This window comes from Pelecanus crispus, chromosome 11 (assembly GCF_030463565.1).
Source record: "Pelecanus crispus isolate bPelCri1 chromosome 11, bPelCri1.pri, whole genome shotgun sequence".
Taxonomy (NCBI): domain Eukaryota; kingdom Metazoa; phylum Chordata; class Aves; order Pelecaniformes; family Pelecanidae; genus Pelecanus; species Pelecanus crispus.
In genome coordinates, this window is record NC_134653.1 from 31,693,952 (window position 1) to 31,716,772 (window position 22,821).

Here is a 22,821-nt window from a genome sequence, read left to right on the forward strand (position 1 = left end):
TAACACCCTGTGAGGGAGATGGCAGCTGCAGGCATGATTTTGGAGGTGTTTGCCCTGTTTTAGGGCTGGGGAAACGGCCATTCCCCAGAGGGGGGAGCGCAACCCTCATGCCTGCTGCCTCAACGCCAAGCCGCTGCCGCCTCATGAGTCCAGGCAACGTAGCCTCCGAGCGGGCGCCGTGAGGAGGCAGCACCGACAGAAGCCCGACCCCAGCCACCGCCCCCCACCATCGGCAGACGCCAAACGGCCTGCTGGTCCAGCTCACGGCCGGGTTTCGACGGACCGAGGCCAGGCCAGACCCTCTGGCAGCCCTGACACGACAAGGCGGCAGCGCCGCACTATTTCATCTCCCGCGAGCGGAAGGATTCTGCGCGCGAGGCGCGAGTTTCCTCCGCCCCGCTCTTCCCGCCCGGCCTATAAAGAGTTTCCGGTGAGCCGCGTCGCGCTCCTAGTATCCGTGCGCCGGCCGAGCTCGCTGAGGAGACGGCGGCCATTTTGTTCAGTGCTGGGTCTCTGCTGAGACCGGCGGTCGGGGGGGGGGGCGGGGGGGAAGAGAGAGAGGGAAGAAGGAGAGCGGGGAGGAGAGGAGGAAGGGGAAAAACGAGACAGAACGAGGAGAGAAATCGGGCCGGCCAAGCAGCGAGCGGAGGGAGGGGAGCCGCGGGGAGGGGTCCGCCCGGCCGCTGAGAGGCGATGGCGGATATAGACAAGCTCAACATCGACAGCATCATCCAACGGCTGCTGGAGGGTGAGGGTCGGGGAAGGCACGGGGCGGGGGGCCGTGGGGTGGGTGGCGGCCGGGCCGGTGCCCGGGAGCCCGCCCGTGCGGAGCCTCCGTGGTCACCCCTCAGCCGCCGCCGCGGGTGATGCACCGCGTCCTGCCCGCCCGGTGGGGTCGGGGGGACCAAAATGGAGGGGCGCCGAGGCGCTTTGTCTGCCCGGGGCTCGCCGCCGCCCCGGGCGGCTCTGCCTTTCAGCCCCAACTTTTCCCTCAGCCCTTGTGTTTCCGAGCTGTTCCTGCTCTCTGATCCCCTCTGCGCTCCCGGTGCAGTGTTGGGACCAGCCGGTGGTCTCCCTTCTCCTCCCCTGCAGCTCTAAGGAGATGCTTAATTTCCTGTTATTTTTGTAGGAAAGTGTTTAAAAAATAATGGAGTTTTCTCTTGCCTTCCACACAAACACGTGGGGTCTGTGCTTGGCTGGGTAGTCGCGGGGCTCTGGAAATAAGACCTAGTGTGTTTAAAGAGTCTGTTGAGGCAGCTTTTCAGAAAGTCGGGAGGAGACTTGCATGGTTTTCAGGATATCATGGTTTTAGCTTTGATTAGCTGCTTGCATGAATGCTACCATAGGACTTTGGCTCTTAATTTGTAACATGTGGTGGCTTTTTAGGTGTGAATAGAGGGTTGGATTTTGGTGTTTCAGACAGTCTGTGGAAGGGCTTATTGTCTTGTATTGTTAGTGCTTTGGGTTGAGAAGAGTTGCATGGGAGTTCCTAAGTCAAAGGAAGACCTCGAAGTTGCAGGAGGTGTCTTCAGCATCATCCCTTCGGTAGCAGGCGTCAGCACTGGACTAGAATTGTCAACTGATCTTTCTTAGGGCAAAAGGCTGAGAAGTAGCCAGTGACAAATTTTCTTCTGCACATCAAGGAAAATCATAATTATTCAGAGAAGGAAGCTAGCCTGATCCAGCCTCTTTTCACTTATGTCAGGGCAGGCGTCTCATCTGGACTTAAGCTTGAAGAGCTTGGTCAGGGATTTAACTTTTTTCCATTTGGCAAAAAGTCATCTGAGGTGTTGCTGAGACAAATGGTGAAGAAATGTCTTTCAGCTATGTTACGTCCTTTCCTTCTCACAAGATTTTGCTTGTGTAATGGCTTGGATAGCTAAAGGTCAGGCAGAGGAACAACAGTGCTACTCTAGAAATTATTTGGAGTTAAAAATCTTATAGATGTATTATGGGATTATTGAACTAGAATAAGTAAAAGTAAATAGGGCTTTTCCTCTGATCCGTTTTGGGTTTTGCCTGTTACCGATTTAAACTGCCCTGGTTTAAATTATTTAAAGGCTTCCCTTAATAAATTTAGACCAGGATTTTCCTGAAACTTTAGTAATACAATTTGTACATGTCAAGTCCTGTATGTCATGTTTGGTGACATATTAATACATGCTCAGTTTTACTACAAGTATTAGTTACAATTCTTACTTGATTTCCCCCAGTGTAACTAGTGCAGTTTTCTCAAAGTGTAAGTTCTTACTATCAAAAACATGGAGTAAGATAATCCTAGAAAGACATCTGAATGATTTCGAATAATTTCTCTTGTTTAAAGTTTCAAAAAGTAGTAAGATGCATTGTGTCAGTATGTTATGTTCTTACCCAGCTAACATCAGTATTACACATTTGGAAGAGATGAGAGTTCATAAATCGGGCTTCAGAAAGTTTACTGACAAGATCTTTTAAGAGATGGTTCATGCAACTAAAGATGTTACCTGAGGTTGCATCAGCTGCCAGAACCGAAAATTTTTTTTTTTCCTTTATTTCATTCATTTCAGCTGGGATTTTGGATTTCTTGGGGCAGCGATTGTCTTTCAATATTTGAAACAATTACTAATGTTAGTAACCTATGCTAGTGCTTTTTTTTTTTTGCTTATTAAATGTCTGTTAGAAACAACTTTTCCAGACATAGTGATTGACTTTTGTGGCAGTCTGTCACTTTTATACTTTTTTTTCCAGAAAGGGCAAAATAATACTGCATTTTAGCAAACACTGCATTTTTGATAGAACACTAAATTGCGTGAATTACTGTGCAAACGCCATTCTCTTCGGTTGTTTAAAATTTTCTTGACTAATACTTTCCCTGAAATTATTAAGGTCTGGCTGGGTAGATGACAGGACTGAACTTCTAATGTGGAGCTCTGCATGGTATTAAATGGAGTATCAAAAAGTATCAAAAGTGTGTGTAAGGATTCTCATCCTATTTAGATTTGGAGCAAACAAGAAATTCTTTTTCAGTGCGGTTCTGGTAGAACAACCGCATAATGTTAGTTATGCAAAGTCTGGTGTGTCTGTACCAGAAGTCTGTTTCAAGTGATACCCTTTTCAGACAAGGTTGCGCACAGATTAAAATCATACTCAAGCATGAAAACACTGCAAAATCTGTTTTAATAATCAGCTTACTCGCAAACTGAGTTGCCCAAATCCTTGTGCGAGCTTTAATTTTTAGAGCAATTTGGTATTTTATTACAGCTGTCTTTAAACTGTATACATAGTTTTCTAACAGTTAACTTTAGGTAATTTTGCTAATAAAATGTAAAGGATATGAACAGGGGGCATTATCCATTCCTTTTTAAAGGTAACAAACCCAAGTATTAAGGAGATCTTTGATGAAATATTTCAAATCAGCGAGAAAATACAGTTAAGCAGGTATTTGTGTTTTATAATATGCCTTAGCGTTGCACTGTTGGAAGAGACCAAGAGAGCTATGTCACTAGTGAATCTAGTCTAATGGTTGAGGTAAAGTGAAGTGGTTAAAGAGTAAATAATAAATTGCTCTTGCATTTGTTCTTAATATAAGATATTAGTAATGTATTTGTGAGGGTGTTTTACTTGCTTTCTATCCTGACTTCTCTGATCAAATGACATTATTCTTACTTTTTCCCCAAATAGTTGATATTCTCCCACCCACATTAGGCTAGTTAGCTGAAATTATTAGTTTGTTCTTTAAAAGGCCTGGAAGTATATATTTAGCTTCTCATTCCAAGATAAATATTTGAAGAGTCTTTCTTGCTCCAGATGTTTATAGTACAGAGCCATTTGGCATAGAAATGTCACAAAAAACTTTTTTCAGTAACATTGTTCTCAACCTCAGAAAGCTGTTCAATGAAACATTGAACATACTGGTCTTTTTTTTCTGTAATTGAATTTGTATTTGTTGTCCTCTCTACTAATGAGCGTTGTGTTCTGCTAGGAACAATTTCATGAGTACAGGTTGTCTAATTTTGTCACTTTTAGTAACTGTAGTAACAACAATTTTCACAAGAATAAGGCTTCTAAAGTATAGTAAATGACAGTATCCTGCACTGAGTACTGAAATGTTTGCTACATGTCCTTGATAGTGGATAAAGGCTTGACTATTTATGGAACAGGCTCACTGAGGAATAAGAAGGGGCAAACATGAGAGCAAATTACTCTCCTAGGGAGGCGTATTGTAGGCAGTAACTTCATGGTTCTGAGCTTGCGGCTGTACGTGTCTGCTAAGTCAAAACTGCCAGTAGACAAGAATATGCTAGAAAAGCTCCCTGTATGTTGAAAAATCAGTGCCATCTGTATGGTCATGGAAAGGGTTCCAGGAAATGGCAGAATTCCTGCTCAGCTCCGGATAAAAAATGAGTGACAAATCCTGAGATTGCCTGAGTGTGAGCATGGCTTCCTTTCCGTGTCATGTCAGATGGTGTTCCTATAACTTGAGCCCCTTATCAGTTTCCTTCATCTAGTGCATTGGCAGCTTTTCACAGATAAGTAGGGTTTGGTTTGAAGATGGAGCTCATAGTAACATCTAGAAGACAAGATTGGAGTGTACTAGTCTTACCATGGTAACGATAAATAACAGGGTAAAATAACACAATTTCAACATACATAAGTGGAACCCAAGTTGAAATACGTTTCTGAAAATCTTTTCTGTGCTGCAGCCTCTGCAAACGCTATTAAGGGAAAACTAAGGAACGAATGGAGGCTACTTGGGATGAAGGCATGTGAGGCTAGAATGGTGGTAGCCATTCTGAAAGCTGAAATCCTGGTTAGTGCACTAAAATCGGCAAAAAGACTAAATCCTCAAACTTTCCTGTTTATACACCCACAGATTTCTATTCCCGGTAAAGCCTGTTGTATAGCTGTCAAGGAGATATTCTCTCTAATTTGCTTTAAATGGGGAAAGAGGATCATCCAGTTATTAAAAATAGTTGAGCCAAAAGTATGGGTAAACTTTTGCTGAGAGCAGAGAAGACCGTTTCTTACAAATGCAGTCCTCCGATTTTTTTCACCTTTCTGCTAAACACCGCGTTGATTGGGTCTGAAGGGTTGCTTGGCGTTTAGCTTTGTATACTGAGATAAGTGTCTGTCTGAGTCTCACAGATGTTATCTGAAATGTGGTCAGATTTCACTTGTTGATGAGCTGGGATACTGTGATAAAGTTTCTAATAGGCAGCACTTGTTGACCTCAAACCATATAATTTTCCATAGTTTGTGTAGCTTAATTGTTTCCTGCTGTGTTGCAGCAATTTCTAGTAATGCGAAATAGGAGCTCTGCATTTGGAAGACGAGGATTAGATTCCTATCACTGCTGTGGATTCAAATAAGTCAGTTAAATTCTGTGTTTGCCCAGTCAGTGAAGTGGAGGAATTTGTCATCTCCGAGTATTTGTGATCAGTGTGAGTACCTGTTGCTATGTAGCTCTCTCCAGTGTGGAAGTATGTTACAAGATGAAAATTTGCAGTCATGCAGAATCTTCTGTTTGATAATGCTGCTGTGAACTTCTGTCGTACTAAAAAGTAGACTAGAACTTTTTCTTTTTAGAGGCTTCAGCACTGAGGAGTTGCTTTTCAGTTTCAATTTTTGAATTTGAAATGATCTGATCAAAGTTGGTAGTGCCTGCAGTAAAGTAAAACCTTTTTTACATCAACCACTTTCAAGTTATTTATTCCCTTTGTGCCTATCGTGCAAAACTGAATGTGAAACTGTCATGAGGAACTGCTAAGAACAAGATTAAAAACAACCTGCAGTATTTTTGGAAATGTCTCTAGGATTGCAGGCATTTTAACGTAAAATATGGTAGAACTGAGAGACTTGTTTAATAAGCCAAAAAATGAACTGACCTGCTGATAGACTATTTTCTTGAAAGCATTTTCTGTACAAGAACTTGATTCTAGCACATCAGTTGACAGCATTTCAACTGCTTCTTTTAAAGTGATAAGGAAAATGAGATGTTTGGATCACTGAAATTTCTTAGTATTTTTGAATATTCCACTATTTTTGAATACTTTCCTAAGTATCTGTCTCTTTCATATTAACCTTGAATGAGGTGATATGCTCAGTTTTCTAATAGCATTTGCCTTCATTAAAGGGTTATGTGGCACCAAACTGAGAACTGGAAAATGCTAGCGATGGGGTGTGGCATAGAAGTCTGTTGTACTCTACGTGCATGCGGTCGTCTGACTGTTGTGTGTTCTAGATTCCACAGTTCTTGACCCTTTTATACTTCACAAAGAAATGCATAACAGTTACCCTGGATGTCAAGCGGTGTTTTAACTCCTGGCAGCTGCAGCTACGCTTTGCACTAGCTGTTTGCTTGCACCAGAACGACAGGGGTGTCGTTAAGTTCTTGCTCTTGGTCCTTTTACTTCCTTTTCTCCCTCTGTTGGGCAGCTGTTGTACTGCACTCATCTCTGTTCATAATACGCCTTCATTTTAGAGTTGGTATCTATTGTTGCTTTCCAGCAGTTTTCCTCCTTGTTATGGAAAGCAAAGTTAATTTTAATAGTTGGAACCTATGTTCAAGTGGTACCTCTGCAGAGATCATCCAGGCTCCAGGGAGGGATCTTTTCTGTAGTATTTTCCATCCAGTGGAGAGCTTATTTTTCTAAAACTTCTTGTACAGTGGAGAAGATTTTATTTGTTAGGAGACTGCTCAGACTGGACATTGAAATTCAAGCTTTCGAAAAATGTTTTTTAAGAACAGGAGCATCTCTGCCTAAAAGATGATGGGAATATATTACTGTCTGGAAATAGTGCAGCAGTATGTTGAGACAAGGCATAAATAAAATATTATTTTGAAATGGGCTGACTTTTTTCCTCAACGGATTAATCTTTAGCTTGTTCTGCTGTCAGTTCCAAGCTGTCATTTCTGAGAGAGGTTATTTTTTTATGCACCAAAAGAACAAATGTGCACGTACAGTACTATTGAGCTGCTCTTTTGACTTTATGACCAAGCTGCCAATTAGTATTGTACTGTCTGATCTCTACAAGCTGCCTTGTTTTGGTCCAAAGCAGAGAAGAGAAACTGTAAACACAACATATTTTTTCATAGTATATTATTTTTGTCTTAGTGGTGCTAAGTGACTTGCAAACTCAGAGAAACCTTTTAAGAAGTCATTCAGACTGAACATCCTGCATTTCCTTGCCAGCTCTTTCATTGTGGATGAGAAAATCCTTGCACTAAACCCATAGATTTCTCAAACCAATGTGCACTTCTGTACACTTGATTCTTCTAAAGCCAAAAATATTTTTTTCCAGCTTTTCAGGATATGTAGGTCAATGTTAGAAGAAATTGAACACTCTCATTTCTTCTGTGCTGATTCCATGTTGGACAAAAGTGGTCAAAACGTCATTGGCAGGCAGCATGCTACAGAACTGAATCAAATTGTCCTGTTCTTTCATCCTTCTGGTATCTGTGCTAGTGAGTTTTGCAACAAAGCATCATTTTATCTTGTCAAGGCTTTGCACAAGCAGATGACTAAAACTGCATGAAGATTATACCGGTTCAATGAAAATATATTGGAGAAACATAGGAAACTTGTATCTGAAACAGTCAGTTTTCAGATTTGCATTTAATCTTTAGCAAAAGTGGATGCTTTATTCATGAGCTTCATAGTGACTCAGTGCATTACATAGTCTCTATAATATTTTATACTTAATTTATGGATGTGAGATACAGGGTTTGGTTTTAGCAATTTCTAACGACTAAATCATGGAAAGTTAGCTTTTTGGCTTCTCAGAAAACTAGATAAAAGTATATTGTATAATCTCAAAAACAAAGGTGAATTGTAAAATTTAAGAGTAGGGGAAAATTTAACATTTGTAATTTAGCCAGCTGATCACTTTATTCTGTAAATTTCTGTTCTTTATTGCTTATGGATATTTTGCATTTTGAGTAACTTGCTCATTTCTCGGGAGTGCTTGGAAAATTACTGTATGGATGAAAAAATTACTTTGTGGATGAAAAGCCTCACGCGTGATAAACTGCTGTGACAAAGATCTAGCTTTCATTTATATGCTTCATTACTTTGAATATTTTAATGGAAGACATGAAGTTTAGTAGTAATTCCAGTGTTGCCATGTAATGTCAGTGTTGAGTGATAATACATAGGCAGTGAATAATAACGGAGCATGTATTGCTTGAAAGATAACATTATTAAAACCATGACTTTTGACCTACAATTAACTTAACGTCACTGTCAATATACATTGTAATGTGAGCTAGAGTTTAATTTTGAAGCTTGTTTGGGGGAAGGTTGTATGGTTTAGGTATTGTCAATGATTCTGTAGGGTAGCCTGTGCCACCATGACTAGGGTATCTGGGAGTCAGTGTGCAAGGTAGAATTGTTTTGGTAGTAACACTGTAAGTGTTGGTAGAGATTGCACCAAATGACACTTGATTTTATGGATGGATATTACACAGTCATTATTTTATTCTTCATCTAGATAAGATGCACCCTGACTGAACAATGTTTTCTACTCTTGTGCAATCAGAGGCTTGCACAAAAGTAGGAAACTTCTGTGCTAATGAGAAATTGTAATCCCTTTGGAACACAACTGTTTTTGTTCTTACTCTTCCTAAAACATGCCCTGCTGGCCGCTCCCCCCCCCCCCCCCCGCCTTTCCTACTCTGGTTCTCTCTTCTTGATTTCATATAGCACGAGGTCCACAGTGACAGTACAGATATTTGAGTCATCTGTAGCTTTCAGATTTCTCATTCTGAGGTTAAACAGTATCAAGGGAATTAGACTGAAATGGTATCTAAAAGGTTATTTAGGAATTCAGGAAGATAATACCACGTAGGTTCTTGTATTTGAAAGGGTTTGGGGCTTGTTGCTTGCCTTTTTTGCAACTAAAGACCAAACCTTTTTGGATAAGAGCATAGATTTTTCAGTCTCAATGCTATATGAGTCGTAAACAGTAAGTCACCTAGCTAGGCAACATCACCAGTGTAACGATTTTGTTTCTAGAGGTGGTGTCAGAGTGTTTCCGGGCATCTGAGGCTAAAGTTCTGAGGTCTTTTGGCTTTGGTGCGACTAAACCAATGGGTTATGTTGTAGAAGATGACTGCTCCTATTCTATAATCTCACTGGAATTTGCTACAGATTTTTTTTTGCTTCAGCCTTATCAGTGTTCCATGTTGTCACTGGTTTTGACACCAAATAAAAACACAATTCACAATGCCAAGTAATGGCATAATCACAATTTTTTTATTTAGTCTTATCCTAACCCCGATAAATGCTGCTGCAGGCAATTTAGCCATAGTTAACAGCATTGCTGCCATAGAAATGTCCTTTGTATTTCTGGGCAACAGAAATGGCGGGGAGCTGATAGATAAAGCAAGGAAAAGCTGTGCTAGTGGCTGTAGAAACTTGCTCAGGCCAAGCTGATGTCTTTGTTGTCCATACTAGGAAAGAAAGCTTTGATGGCTATTAAAGGGAACCAGCTATTGTGAATTGTTGCAGTGGGGGAGATTGAAGCGGTAATGAAGGGGGCGGGGGTGAAAGATTGAGGGTGGAAGGTGTCTGAGGCTGGGAGATAGATCTCCTACTAGCTTGTCTTTTACTGTGCTCAAAGGCAGTGATAAGGAGAGCTGTTTCATCGTTGTGATCCAAAAATGTTTCCTTACGTATATTTCTGACCTTCCAATAATATGCTTATTTTTCTTCCGTGTTTGCTGACTGCAGTGTAGAATGGGGCAGTACGGTATTTATTGGTGCCATAGTACTGTTTGTTTAGATACTGGCCTGTGCAAGGTTGTCCTGGTTTCGGCTGGAATAGTTAGTTTTCTTCCTAGTAGCAGGCATAGTGCTGCCGAAGGTATATGATAGTTTAGGGAGGCTTGCACATTTGAGCTATGACGTTGATGATTAAATGGGAGACTTCTTTTTCTCAAGTTCAGAGAGCTTTCCAGAGAACAAGTGTATAACTGCTTCATTTTAAAAAAAAAAAAAAAAAAAGTCACATTGTCCAAGATGAGTTCTATAACTAAATAGAACTAAACTGATGCTATTTAAAATGTGACATTTAACAGGGGAAGTGTTGAGCCGTGAATTCTGTTAAATGAAAGTAACACACAACTGGAACAGAACACACTACTCTTTCTCTGATAACACAGCAGTGCAGTTTCACCTCAGCAGACCCTGTTATCTTCTCATTCTGTATTACAGTGGCATTTAGTCAGGCTCTTAAAATAACACTAGGGATATTGTTGATTTCGATAACTGACTTCTGACTCCTTCCCACAGTGCGAGGATCAAAACCAGGCAAAAATGTCCAACTTCAAGAGAATGAAATTAGAGGACTGTGCTTGAAATCCAGAGAAATCTTTCTGAGTCAGCCTATTCTACTAGAACTTGAAGCTCCGCTGAAAATATGCGGTGAGTACTGTGATTTTGATTTGCCGCTTGGTGGCAGGGGCGGTGTCAGGTAAATGCAGACCTTAAGCAGAGAACAAATGCAGATGCTATGTTCACTTATTCACAGTGGAACTAATAAACGATTGTAGCAAAAGGGAAAAGAAAACCCTGCTGGATGCAGGAGGATGCTGGGGAGGAGGTAGCAAACATGGGAATTGGAGTGGGGACCAAAATAATCCAAACCCAAAAAATAACTGGTCCGGTTTCACCAGGTCTCTTGAGGAAGGGATTCACGTGAAGTTTTGGAAAGGAGTTTTTGTATCGATGAAATAATGTTTGACCCAGTCATGGCTGAAAAGGGGAAACAAAGGAGGACTACAGTAGTTGATTGTAGCTGCTATTCAGAGTTGAACAGTGGTTTGACAATATTTTAAAATCCTGCTGGAAACTTAAATTTCTGTACTGTTTCTTGGAATTACTTTCTAGTTTGGTTTCACCGTACTTGTACATAGTGGTGCTCATTTTGCACACACATACATGTCTAGTTATGCTAAAAGAATGAAGAATGTCAAAAGCCTCATAAATGCACTTGAGAAAGCTTCCAGCAAACAGTATTTTATCCTATTCTAACACTGAGGATTTTCTTCAAATTGAAGCAGCTTGTTCAATATTTATAACATCGGTAGTCTAAAACCGTGATTTAGTGTTCTGCTTGTGAGAAACAAAACCATGATTTAAACCGAAGGCAGAAATACCAATTTCATTTTCGATACAGCTTTGCTGCTGGAATTTGAATTACTGAGTGTTTCAGGAAAACACCAGAGATGGTACAAAGGAAAGCAAATTCCCCAAGTGGTCAGTTTTCCATCAGTATTACTAACGCTGTGTGGAAATACCAAGAATGAGGTTCCTGATCCCACAGCCACTAGTCAAGTAAAGGATTTAAGTAGATGTTAGATTTTCATTTGAACACGCAGTCGTCTTGTTAGAATCTTGATTTTGTTTTACATACATGAATATTTTTAAGTAGCTGCATCATCTTAGTGCAGTTAACATTGCATTACATAGATGTCAAACTTCAGAACATGATAATTTTATATACATTAAGATGAACTGTAATTTTTGAGTATGTTGTAGGCAGTATATAACTGCAAGCTTTTTTTCCTTTCTGAAGTGTCATTTGTTTTTTCTCTAGAATCAATCGAAGAATGTAGCAAAGGGTCACTTATGTGTCATTTCTGAATACTCTTCACAGGTGACATCCATGGACAGTACTATGACTTGCTTCGACTTTTTGAATATGGAGGTTTTCCACCAGAAAGCAACTACCTGTTCCTTGGCGATTATGTTGACAGAGGAAAACAATCTTTAGAAACAATTTGTCTTCTATTGGCCTACAAAATTAAATACCCAGAGAATTTTTTCCTCCTCAGAGGGAACCATGAATGTGCCAGCATCAATAGAATTTATGGGTTTTACGATGAATGTAAGTAATAACAGATGTGTGCATCTTTGGCTTGGGAAAGCAGGGTAGGAGGTGCTAGTGTGGCAGTGTTAGGTGATTCTTTCCGAACTTGCAGTTCCCTTTGTGCGCTTCAGGGGGGGCCCTTGGCCTATTTTAGGAAGGGAGATGCGTCCTTTCCCTGATCTGTTGGAGTCCAGTCCTAACAGTACAAAGCAGCATGCAAGTGGGTAATTTTATTTATTGGCTGCTACATTAACTAACAGTTCTCACTGGTACATATTGTTAAAGTTCTTAAGATCATCTAACGAGAGAGGAGAGAATTTTACTTGACGCGCTTTACAAAAGTTCACCTCTGTTTGTTTCATCTGAGGGATGATGATGATGCATACTTGTGTTATAACTTAACTTGGAGAATGGGGTGGTCTTTACTGTGCTTATGTTACAGTGCTTGCAATCTACTTCATATTAAGACCTGTAACTTTGTAATGTTAGGGGGTAAAAAAAGACTGACCTTCTCTGGATGCAGTCCTGCTGTATTGTGTGCTGTTGCTTTGGCCAAAACCAATATTCCCTTTCATAAACGGGACAAAGTGTGTGTGGAGCCTTCAGTGTGATGTGTGCTTGGATTGAGCACCAGATACTTGCTCTTTCAGTAGGTGGCTTCAGCTGCAGAAGTTGGTACTTGAACCAGTGCGTCAGCCTTTTAATGAAGAAATGTGCTTGTGTTTATTTGGCATCACGAGCACTCCTCTTGAGCAAATGCGATGTTGCTGTGCAGTTGATGTAGCAGCTCTGTCACTGCAGAGTTCATTAAGGTCTATTGTGACGGAGACTATACTTAGACCTTACCCTAACATAACAAGTGATTTTGCTGTGAAGTAGAAGTGTATGTTCATGTTTCAAAAGATGTGACTTAATAAATCCAGATAATGTAGAGGAGCTAAAACTGTTAAATTAGCTGTGCACTGAAGCATTCTCACAACTTCTGTTGTGGGACATACTTGGCTTGTAGCTTACAAGATGTACTCTCCATGTCTTGTTCTCCTTCAATAAGGAAACAAAGATGTGTGGTATTTCGGAGTTGACTCCTCAGAGATTAATCACAGGCTTAGTCATATATCGCAAATATGTTCAGGGTTCATATCTGTTGGGAGAGTCCCTTTGAAAGTAAAACTAGTAGTTTCGTTTTTCAGTCCTGTTTCTTTGCCTAGAGACACTCTATGTGGTAAAGCACTAGCAGAAGTTTAAAGAAAATCTGCTTTCCAAGAATTGCTGTCTTGCCCTGAAGAAAACAGCAAATGGCAAGATTTTCTGAAATGCATCAAATTCTCCAAGGGATAATTTTCCAAAGCAAAGTTGGGACTGGAGAGTCTGGCTGTCAACAGTGGAATGTCGTTCTGTTGAACAGACTGGCGCTATCCTCAGGGCCACTTCAGAGCGCTCTGCCACACTGAGACCTTTGCAACTTTCTTATACGCAATAAAGTATGTCAGTGGGTATCAGAGAAGGTAAATTGTTTATAGGCTTTAATGCTAACTTTTTTGCAAGTCTTAATATAGTTATGTGTTAGGTTGGTTGTAGTTGTGTTAGAAAAGCATATTGACTTTTTTTTCCTCCAAAATGTCTTCTAGGTAAGAGAAGATACAATATTAAGCTGTGGAAAACCTTCACAGACTGTTTTAACTGTTTACCAATTGCAGCTATTGTGGATGAGAAAATATTCTGCTGTCATGGGGGTAGGTAACAGTTCCTTAGTTGGTATTTGAGAAACTGTAATACTCTGGTATTAACCGTGGCAACTTCATGTTTACATTGCTGAAGCTTCAAAACTTTAGGGATTTTCTGCTGCCTTGGTTCGTGTATGAGGTAGGGTTGAGCTTGATTAGCATAACTTCTGTGAATCATTGAGCTGGTAGTTTCGTAACTTCAGACACAATGATCTGCTTTTCCTTTTATACCAAAAGGCATATTTAATAGCCTCTGCCTTTGAGTAAAGAATCCTTGTAGACTTTTTTAGACTTAGGACTAGGAGTTTTGTGTACATTCTGAAAACATCTGTTTTCATAGAATCATAGAATGGTTTGGGTTAGAAGGCACCTTTAAAGATTGTTTAGTAGAATCACCCCTGCTGTGGGCAGGCACATCTTTCACTAGATCAGGTTGCTCAAACCCCCATCCAACCTGACAAGTTTGGAGTTTCATTTGTAGAAATTGGCTCTGTTATGCTATGTGATACCTGCTTCATGCAACTTTTCAAATTAATAAAATACATGTTGCACCTTAAATGTTTTATCACTTGCAAGTAATTACAGTTGCCCGGGGAGATGTACCAGTGAAAAATGGTATGAGGTCTGTTTGATACTATATTTCATCTTACTAGGCCTGATCGTTAAAGTAAACGTACCCTGTGATTTCTCGTATTAATGCCACTTTTACTTAACAGCTCTTTTAACAGACACTTGCAAAATACTACAGTGAGATTACTGTAATCCTGTAAAATGTGGAAATGGCTTTGCTTATCTTGCTTTCAGTAAATCTTCTAGAAAGTGACTTGTCTTCTGCTACAAAAGGTTTAGAACAAATGCTGGATTACAAAAATGTCAGTTAACATTGCCGTTGAACTACATGAAATTGCAATGGTGAATCAGTTTGAATACAAATTATTTTTGTCTTGAATTAGTATCTCAGACTTGCAGAGCAAAGTTGGACTAAAACGTGAACTGCATGTGTCTTAACTCTGAACAGGTTTGTCACCAGACCTTCAGTCAATGGAACAGATAAGACGAATTATGCGCCCCACGGATGTACCAGATCAAGGCCTGCTTTGTGATCTCTTGTGGTCTGACCCTGACAAGGATGTCTTAGGATGGGGTGAAAATGACAGAGGAGTGTCCTTCACGTTTGGTGCTGAAGTGGTTGCTAAGTTTCTCCATAAACATGATTTGGATCTCATATGTAGAGCTCATCAGGTATTTTAATTTTGTATGTTAAACCATAGAATAATTCTGGTTGAGGGACCTGAGGTGGTCATCTGGTCCAACATGTACTCAATGCAGGACAAACTAGTGTCAGCTGGAGTTGCTGAGGATCTTGTCCAGCCAAGTTTTAAATATCTGCAAAGGTCAGGATTCCACTATTGCCGAACAACTTGTCCCAATGCTTAAACACCCTTGTAATGAACATTTTTTTCTTAATCCATATAAACTGTGGCTCTGATTCCTGAACAAGATTGTCTTGGACCTAGCAGAATCCTGTTTTTCTCATTGCTAATGGACTCTGTTGCTGAACTGGATCCTGTGATGGTCTTCCTGTTCTGGTGTAAAAGTCTGGAACTCACAATCCTTGGATGTAGCCAGTTTTTCAGCTGCTGGCTCTGTTTGTTGCTTTGCACCTTGGCAGGAAGAAATTGTCCAGTCTAATATTTCTGCTTTTTTTTTGCCCCCTAAAGGTTGTTGAAGATGGATATGAGTTTTTTGCAAAAAGGCAATTGGTAACTCTCTTTTCTGCCCCAAATTACTGCGGAGAATTTGATAATGCGGGTGCCATGATGAGCGTGGATGAAACTCTGATGTGCTCTTTTCAGGTACGGTATCTGAAGATTTTACCTCCTAGTTAGTGTAGTAAACACTTTACATTTGCTCTGTTTTGAACTGATACTTTACTTTTACAAATCCATAATGCTCGTTTCAAATAGATCCTTACAGATACCACATGTAGACAGGGCTGTGTTTGCACTCAGGTCTTCAAAAATGCGATAAGCCCTTGCTGCTGTGAGTAGACGAGCTGTTTTACCCTGGAGTTGAATTGTCCAGGCAAAGTTACCAGCTGTTAGCCTGCTTCCCTTGGCGTGGGCTCTCCGGGCAGCTGCTCTGAGCCCTGTCATAGCTCTGAGTAGGAGACACATGTATTTCTTGGCACGTGTATGACTAGTCCAGGTGGCCTGTGTAATTCCTTTACTAGTGAATTAATTGTAAGAAAGCTAAAACTGTTTGCTAAATGACTGAACTATCTTTTCAGATTTTGAAACCTGCAGAGAAAAAGAAGCCCAATTCCAGCAGACCCGTAACGCCTCCCAGGGGTATGATCACAAAACAAGCAAAGAAATAGTCACTTTGGCGCTGCCTTGTTGGGACTTGTATTATAGTATATAACCGCCATTTTTAAAACTGTAATGTGTACTGTTCAGCTTGCTCAAAATAGATGTGTTTGTGGTTTTCCTTTTGATTTGATGAATGGCATTTGCTGGTTGTAACAGCGAATGAAAGACTTTTCTCCCTCCCAGGAAAAGAGTTTTAAACTTTCCTTTCGTTGGTGTTACAGCTGTACACTCCACAGCATCTTATCCTGTCATTATGGGTAATTGTACAACTGACTTTCTGAATCTGTACAATGAGTAGTGTAAATGCTTGTTTTCTTCTTTAGGATCTAAAGAGGGCACTAGTGTGCTGTGAGAGTAGAAATTTGTTACTGTCGGAAATTACATACTGTTTATACAAACCACTGTGAACTTTTTTTACGTTAAAATTTGTTTTAAAGGGATTGCTTTTCTTTTAATGTCTTGTCATGTACATGTTAGTTTTATTGCTGTCAACATTAGAAATAACCTTCAACCTGGCCGGCATCACTGGTATGATGTATATTTAATTCAAGACACATCCCTCTCCGGATACTTCAGATGACAATTAAAGCCATTCTTTTAAGTGTTTGTGTCTCTTTCCTGAAGCCAAAGTTCGCTTAGAAAACTGTTCGTACACGACCCACCACACTGAGTTGGCAGGGCTTTCCATTCATGCCTTCCTCTTGGAAATAAAAGGAAGTCCTGACTTGAAATAGCAAGTAGAAATGCTGTGCTGTTTATTCTATTCATGGTAAAAGTAAACACATTTTTGTACGGTTTCCGTCTGTTCGATCAAGTGGACCATTTTACAGTGGCGTCAGTCCTGTGGCAGCCAGTGTCAGCAAGCTGGAGGTTACGGAAACGGTTCTAGGTCTGCCTGAATGGTTTTGTGCATTTTAGCCCAAGGACTTTGTTCTACAAAGAAGCCTAGGGAAAAAAAAAAAAAGCGTGATAAGCCAACCAGAGGTGTTGATCTTGATCACCAGTTTATATAAATCTCTCACAGAATCTTGTTTTTTAAAAACTGTTAATCTTTTTTGAACAGATAACGGTGTACAATACCATGTAGTGAAAAATCACTTATTAAATGAAGAAATTGTTAAATCTTCTCAGTGTCAGTTTATCACAACGTATACACTACTGCTATCAGAGGACCTGACTTAGATAAATAAACTGTTCTGGAAACCCACAAATTCTTGGTTTGGATTTGTCTGAGCTACAAGCCCTAGAGGTATGTTTTTTAAAGAGGGGTGTTGGATTCGGATGTGGTTCTTGGAGCTGTAATGCACATATTGCCCTTAAATACAGGCACCCTCCCGCCCGAGGGGGTGGGCGCAGGCACGAAGCTCCGGCAGCGCTTCACGCCGTGCTGCAGATCTGCAGAACTGCCTCACGGGCGCAGTCGGAGGCGCTGGTGTCTGAACTGCGTTTCTCACGGCCCTGCGGCCGGGGTGGCTGCAGGGCGAGGCTCCCCAGGCGGGTGCAGCAGCGGCCGTCCCAGAGGTACGCGTGCGTGGGAGGACTCACTTGGCTCGGCGCGTGTTTATCGTTCCGTGTTTTGAGCAGGCTTTCCCTTGAAAGTTTGTGTGTACTGCAGTGTCGGGAGCATGGACTTCAGAGGGTCACAGCTGAGGACGAGAGCAATCTCCTCTGGGTCTTAATTAAAGAGCTGTAAATTCTTGGCAAAGAAGGAAAGTTCAGTAAACTTCCCCACTGCTGTCCCGTTAGCAGGGCGTGGTGCACACCAGCTGAAGCAGGCTGCGTTGGAGGTGAGGGGTATGGCCTTACCCGTGACAGGAATGCGCCCTTGGTCTGTGTTCCTTCATCTGCTGCCGCCTCCCTCGTGTGCCTTGTGGAAAATACTGCAAGATTTTTAGAAGCTGAATGCGGTGGCTTGTTCAGCACCGCCAGCCTGTTCTAAACCGGCTGCAGCGAGGAACTGGCAGTGCTTGCTGGAGTCGGCTTACGAAGAAGGAGTTTCTGTCACTGAAATGCTCCCTGGGATAAACCGCTGGCTCTGTCCTGGCGTCCCACTTAGTGGATGAGGTTTCCCTTCGCTCCTGGAGTGAGCTGAACTTCTTTTTGATGAGGATGCATCGTCTGGGCAGTCCCCAGCCATTGATTTTGTTTTTAATGTATTTCTCTGCCAAATCAAAGAGCCTTTTTCCTACTCTGAGGAGTTCTTTTTTCCCCCCCCTCACTCTAAAGCTAATTAATCAAACCACCTCTTGGTAACTTTTGATGAGCTCATTAGATTAGGTGTCAGATTGCCTGTTAAAGGCTCTCTCGCAAACTTACTTTCACCCTTTAAATCACATTTGTGGTTTTCTTTATAGCTCTATAATTTTTCTCCCTCCTTGTAAAATAGTCACCTGCATGTCTTCTATTGATCTAGTGAATAATAGAGTGCATGTGGAACCAGTTTTTATTTGACTTGGACCTAAAGGAATGCATCAACCTGTCTCTGCAACCATTAGCTTGCCAACCACTCTGCGTGTCACACCTTTTTCCTCTGTGACTTGTTTTTTCTCTCCTCAAATGCAGTTGTAGTGACACACGTGCCTATTCTGGGCCGCGTTTTCTGCTTGGCTGCATTCCCCCGGGGTGGCTCACGTACCTCGGGCTCCCCAGCTGCTCGTGGGGAAGGAAGTCCCGCGGCACCGTGGTGGAGGTGGAAAGGTTCCTGTGCCGCCGCAGAGGCAGGAAGGAAAGAAGACCTGCTGATCTCGCTGCGGGCTGTGATCAAAAGTCCAGAGGCATGTGTTGCGCCCGTTTGTTGGGGTTGGGTTTTTTGATCAGTGGAGGGAGAGAAGGAGCAGCAGACGCCAATTTCCCATTGTTTTTCCGTAACGATACTTGTAGGAACATCTAGCTTACACACAGAACGGGCAGAACGGCACGTGAGCCTCCTGAGGCCCTTCGCCCCGCCGCCCTTTCCTGCTGGCCCAGAGCTTTGTAGATGTTGCGAAGGGCAGGCGTAGCAGGGAGGGGTACCAGGCCGTGCTGAAGATCTCCGCAAAAGGCAGCAGGAAAGTTGTGACAAACCCAAGTTCCCTTCAGTCCTCGCCTTGTGCCTGTTGCAGCATGCCACAGTCCAACTTAAATGTGTTACTCCGGAGAAGAGCGGCAAGATCTGAGGCACTGTCAGTTTGGCGTTACTCTAGGTAGTGGTGTGTTTCCCTTTAGTTTCTCTGAAGTAAAATGAGTCGTCTTTGCCATCTAGCTGTCGAAAGGCTATTTTTCAGCACAGGTCATCTTTGATTGTTCCCGGATTGCTTTAGGATGTGTCAGTGCTATTGTGGCTTTCATTCCTGAGTTGTTAAGTGAAGCTGCGGTACTTTAAAACCAACAACAAAACATTCATTTTGCTTGCAGTGTTAGGACCTGATTGCCAGCGGTGCTCAGGTCTCTGTGGGAGGATACGGGAGTTTCAGGCAGGCGAGTGAGTCCCTGCTGTGTCTGATGTACTTTAGACCCAAGTTTTACCTCTGAACAGTATTAATTGTTGAATGAGAACCGGATCTAGAAAAGAACATTTGGGGGTGCAGCAGCAGCAGCATCAGGCCCCTGTGCGTGGTGAAGCATCGCGACCCCCACAGCCAAAGCGCCCGGGCCGTGGTGGGGCATTGGAGGGGGCGAGGGGCCGATGCGGGGTGCTCGAGGTGGGCCGAGCTACCCGTGCGCTGCGCCGTAGGCCCCCAAGGTGCCATGTAAAGCAGTTCTTATTCAAAGTTGTGGCTTGCGAGGTATGACATGAAGTGTGCTCTCCTCGGCGATTTTAGGCAGCTGTTGAGTTCCTGAGGTCGAGCGCTTTCCAAGCAGTCGGGTTTTCTACCCTTCCCGCTTCTGTTGAAAAGAGGGGCTTGAGCCTCAGCGATTCCAGTGTTAGAAAACATCTTTCTGGTCTCTTGTTTTCACAGGCGTTTGTGTTTAAGTTAAAAAGCTCTTTTTCCTTGTAAGATGCAGTCCAATCCCTTCTTCATTCCACTGGCCATCTTCTGTCCCTCCCTGTTCCCCTTTGACTGCAGGTGTCCGGCACTGACGCGCACCAGCATCAGCCCCTCGTACACTGGGATTTGACTGCCAGGGGCCAACGCTGCCCCAAGGCTGGCTCTGATGTCCTGCCCCGGGGGCATGGCAGCCGCTGGCAGCGGCACTGAGGGTGGCACTGGGCTGCGGGCTCTGCCCCGGCGCTTTGGGGAGTCCGTGGGCTTCACCCTCTGCAGCTCAGGCACATGGTCCTGACCCCCCTCATCCCAGAGCAGGGAGCTCGGACTGAGATTAACAGTCTTGGCTTTGTGAAAAAGCGTGCTGTTACCATAAAAAGAAGTGTAGAAACTGGGAGTTTAACCCGCAGGCAGGTGGGGAAGAGGTTTAAGGTGAGGCCCCGGGGCGAGGCAGCCGAGCTCCCCCTGCTCCAGTCCTTGAACGCTGGATTCACCCTTAAATCGTGCCCTGGGTGCCAGCCTGGTCCTCAGCAAAAGCTTTGCAGCTCTGCTGGCAGCATCTCCTCCCGCCAGACAGCTGAGGCGGACGTGGTTAACGTGCAGCCCCTCGGAGCTCTGCATGTACAGACTGGTTCTTGGGATTTTATTTAAATTCTGAGGTTTTGCATTTGCGATCAGAGTGGTAGCTCCGCCCAGCTGCTGTGCTCGGGGGCCAGGTGAGCCCATGCTGGTCCATGGTACAAAGAGGGCTCAGCCCATGGGGGAGCAGAAGCTGGCTGGTCTCTCCCTAAAACCCTGCACTCCCTACTGAAAGGGGGTCGGGTCTGTTGAGCTCTCAGGAGACGATCTGCCATCTGCAGTCCAGTCCTGAGCTGGTGCCTTCCACCATCAGCTGATTGTGTTGGTGTTTACTGGAGTCAGCTGAGACCAAAATACCTAAATTAGCTGGAAACTCCCAGGATAAAACTCCTCCCTGCTGCTGCTCCGGGGCTTCACCTTTGCTGTCCTGCACTCCTGGGTGCTCAGCTGATCTCTGCAAGTAGGTGGTTTGGGGTGACGGCTGAGGGTCGGGGGTTTCTGAGCTGTGGGAGGGCAGAGATGAGATGGTCCCTCGCTTTGGGATGAGGCGCTAGAAAATTTTCACATTCCATGAAAAGTTTTAGGCAATCTCCAAGAGGAAGCCCTTTCCAAGAAACAAATGTCTTTAGGCTTTAAATGTGTAAAAATGGAGAGATACCTCTTCATTAGGGAAGAAATAGAAGTATTTCAGGTTTGTCCTAGCAGCGGTGCAATAGAGGTGTCTCCTTGATCCTTTCTGCAGCTGAGTTTGTTCAGGGTACTGCCAAGACCAGCTCGTGTTTGAAAGATGGAGGGGAACCCTAAATAAGATGAGGCCTCCTGATAAAGCATGAGCTTGTAAATGGGGGCAGGTTAATCCAGGCCTAATTTCTAGGGCTTATGCTTTTGTAATCCATCTGATCCCTTGACCTCCACCTACTTTGTGGGACTGATCTGTGCCCCCGCTCAGCAGCGAGCTCTCATCTCAGCAGAGGCTCACGATTTCATTTCACGCCTGTCCTGGATGTCTGCTCGGTTTGTTGGGCGGGCTGGCGGGGGGGGGGGGCTGATAAAAAAAAGTTTAAAAACAACAAAGTTTAAACTCCATCCGGTGAGTCCTGTTCCGGCAGCTCCCGTTCAGGGCCGTATCGCAGCGAGCCTGGGGGAAAAAAAAAAGGTGTAAAGGCGGAAAATGTCGGAGTGGGGACCGCGGCTCGGGGGCTCCGGGGGCCGCCTGGAGCCTCTTCGGGCGCGGCGGGGAGGGAGCCGGCGGGGCCGCCCCGGGCGGGGGAGGCGGGGCCGGGCGGGGGAGGCGCGGGGCGGCGGGCGCAGCCGGGACGCGCACGGTACCGGGGCCCGGCGGGGAGCGGGGCCGGGGGGTGCGGGGGGGGGGGGGGAGGCTGGGGCGCTCCCGGGGCTCGCCCCGGGGCGGGGGGGTTTGCAGCGGCCCCCCCCCCCCCCCCCCCCCCCCGGGGCCGCCACGTCCTCTCCCCCTCGGGGGTCCCGCCGGGGCCCGGGGCTCCGTTCCGCTCCGGGAGCAGGAACCGAGGCGGTGGCTCCGGGCCGGCGTTGCGGGCGCGGGGAGGTTGGGCAGCCCCAGCCCGGCTCCCGGTTGCTCCATCCGCCGGCGACGGCTCCGGGCCCCGCGGCCCGAGCGAGTCCTGCAACCGGCCCGGGGGGGGCTCGGTTCCCGGGGGGGCCCCGATGGGCTCCGCTCAGCACCCGGCGGCTGGGGATGAAGGTGCTGCCGCTGCGGTGGGGCCACCTCCGGACCCGATAGCGGGGGACGAACGAGGTGGCCTGGAGCCCACGAGCTCCCCAACAGCCACCGCCGCCGTCAGGGGATCCCACCGTGACCCCCCAAGATCCCCGCTTGCAGGGAGCCGAGGGGAGGGCGAGCAGCCCCCGGGGTGCAGGCAGAGCCACGGCAGCTCCAGCGGGCCAAGAGCAGCGTGTGCCGAGCTCCCCAGCTGGCGATGGCCATGGACGGATGCACAGCCCTGCCACGCTTGGGGACGTGGTTGTCTGCCAGCAGCAGGAGCGGTTTTCGGCAGGGTTTGTGGGCCAGACAGTCTCACCGAGTTGCCCAAAGAGGAAGGGTGAGCTTGTGGGGCCGCGACAGTGCTGAGCTGCAACCGGGATCGTCTGCAGGTTTGGGGTTGGTCCTGCCCCTCGCTGGGTGCCCACAGGGACGGGCTGAAGCCGCAATCCCTGGGGGTGAGGTCAGCGCCGGAGGATGCAGGGAAAGGAGATGGGGGAGCATCGCCCGCCAGCCAGGCTGAAATGCAGGGATCACCTGCTTGTTTTGCCTGCAAAGGCTGAAATAATAGTGGCCCCTGATGTCGATGACAG

At 44.6% G+C, this 22,821-nt stretch overlaps 1 protein-coding gene across 1 annotated transcript; it reads left to right on the forward strand.

The window, feature by feature from the left end:
- The first annotated feature begins 680 nt into the window (after nt 1-680).
- On the forward strand, nt 681-16,912 carry PPP1CC (protein phosphatase 1 catalytic subunit gamma). Its single transcript, XM_075718135.1, has 7 exons — nt 681-748; nt 10,272-10,403; nt 11,638-11,868; nt 13,479-13,583; nt 14,593-14,816; nt 15,296-15,430; nt 15,865-16,912. Exons 1-7 carry the CDS (start codon nt 694-696, stop codon nt 15,952-15,954), a joined length of 972 nt encoding a protein of 323 aa, XP_075574250.1. The 5' UTR covers nt 681-693; the 3' UTR covers nt 15,955-16,912.
- Nucleotides 16,913-22,821: the final 5,909 nt, after the last annotated feature.

What these genes read in the sequence shown, in the direction of transcription:
- PPP1CC (XM_075718135.1), top strand. Translation starts at nt 694, where the DNA reads ATGGCGGATATAGACAAGCTCAACATCGACAGCATCATCCAACGGCTG. An exon ending in AATATTCTGCTGTCATGGGG is followed by an intron (nt 13,584 to 14,592) that starts GTAGGTAACAGT and finishes AACTCTGAACAG; the next exon opens with GTTTGTCACCAGACCTTCAG. An exon ending in CTCTGATGTGCTCTTTTCAG is followed by an intron (nt 15,431 to 15,864) that starts GTACGGTATCTG and finishes CTATCTTTTCAG; the next exon opens with ATTTTGAAACCTGCAGAGAA.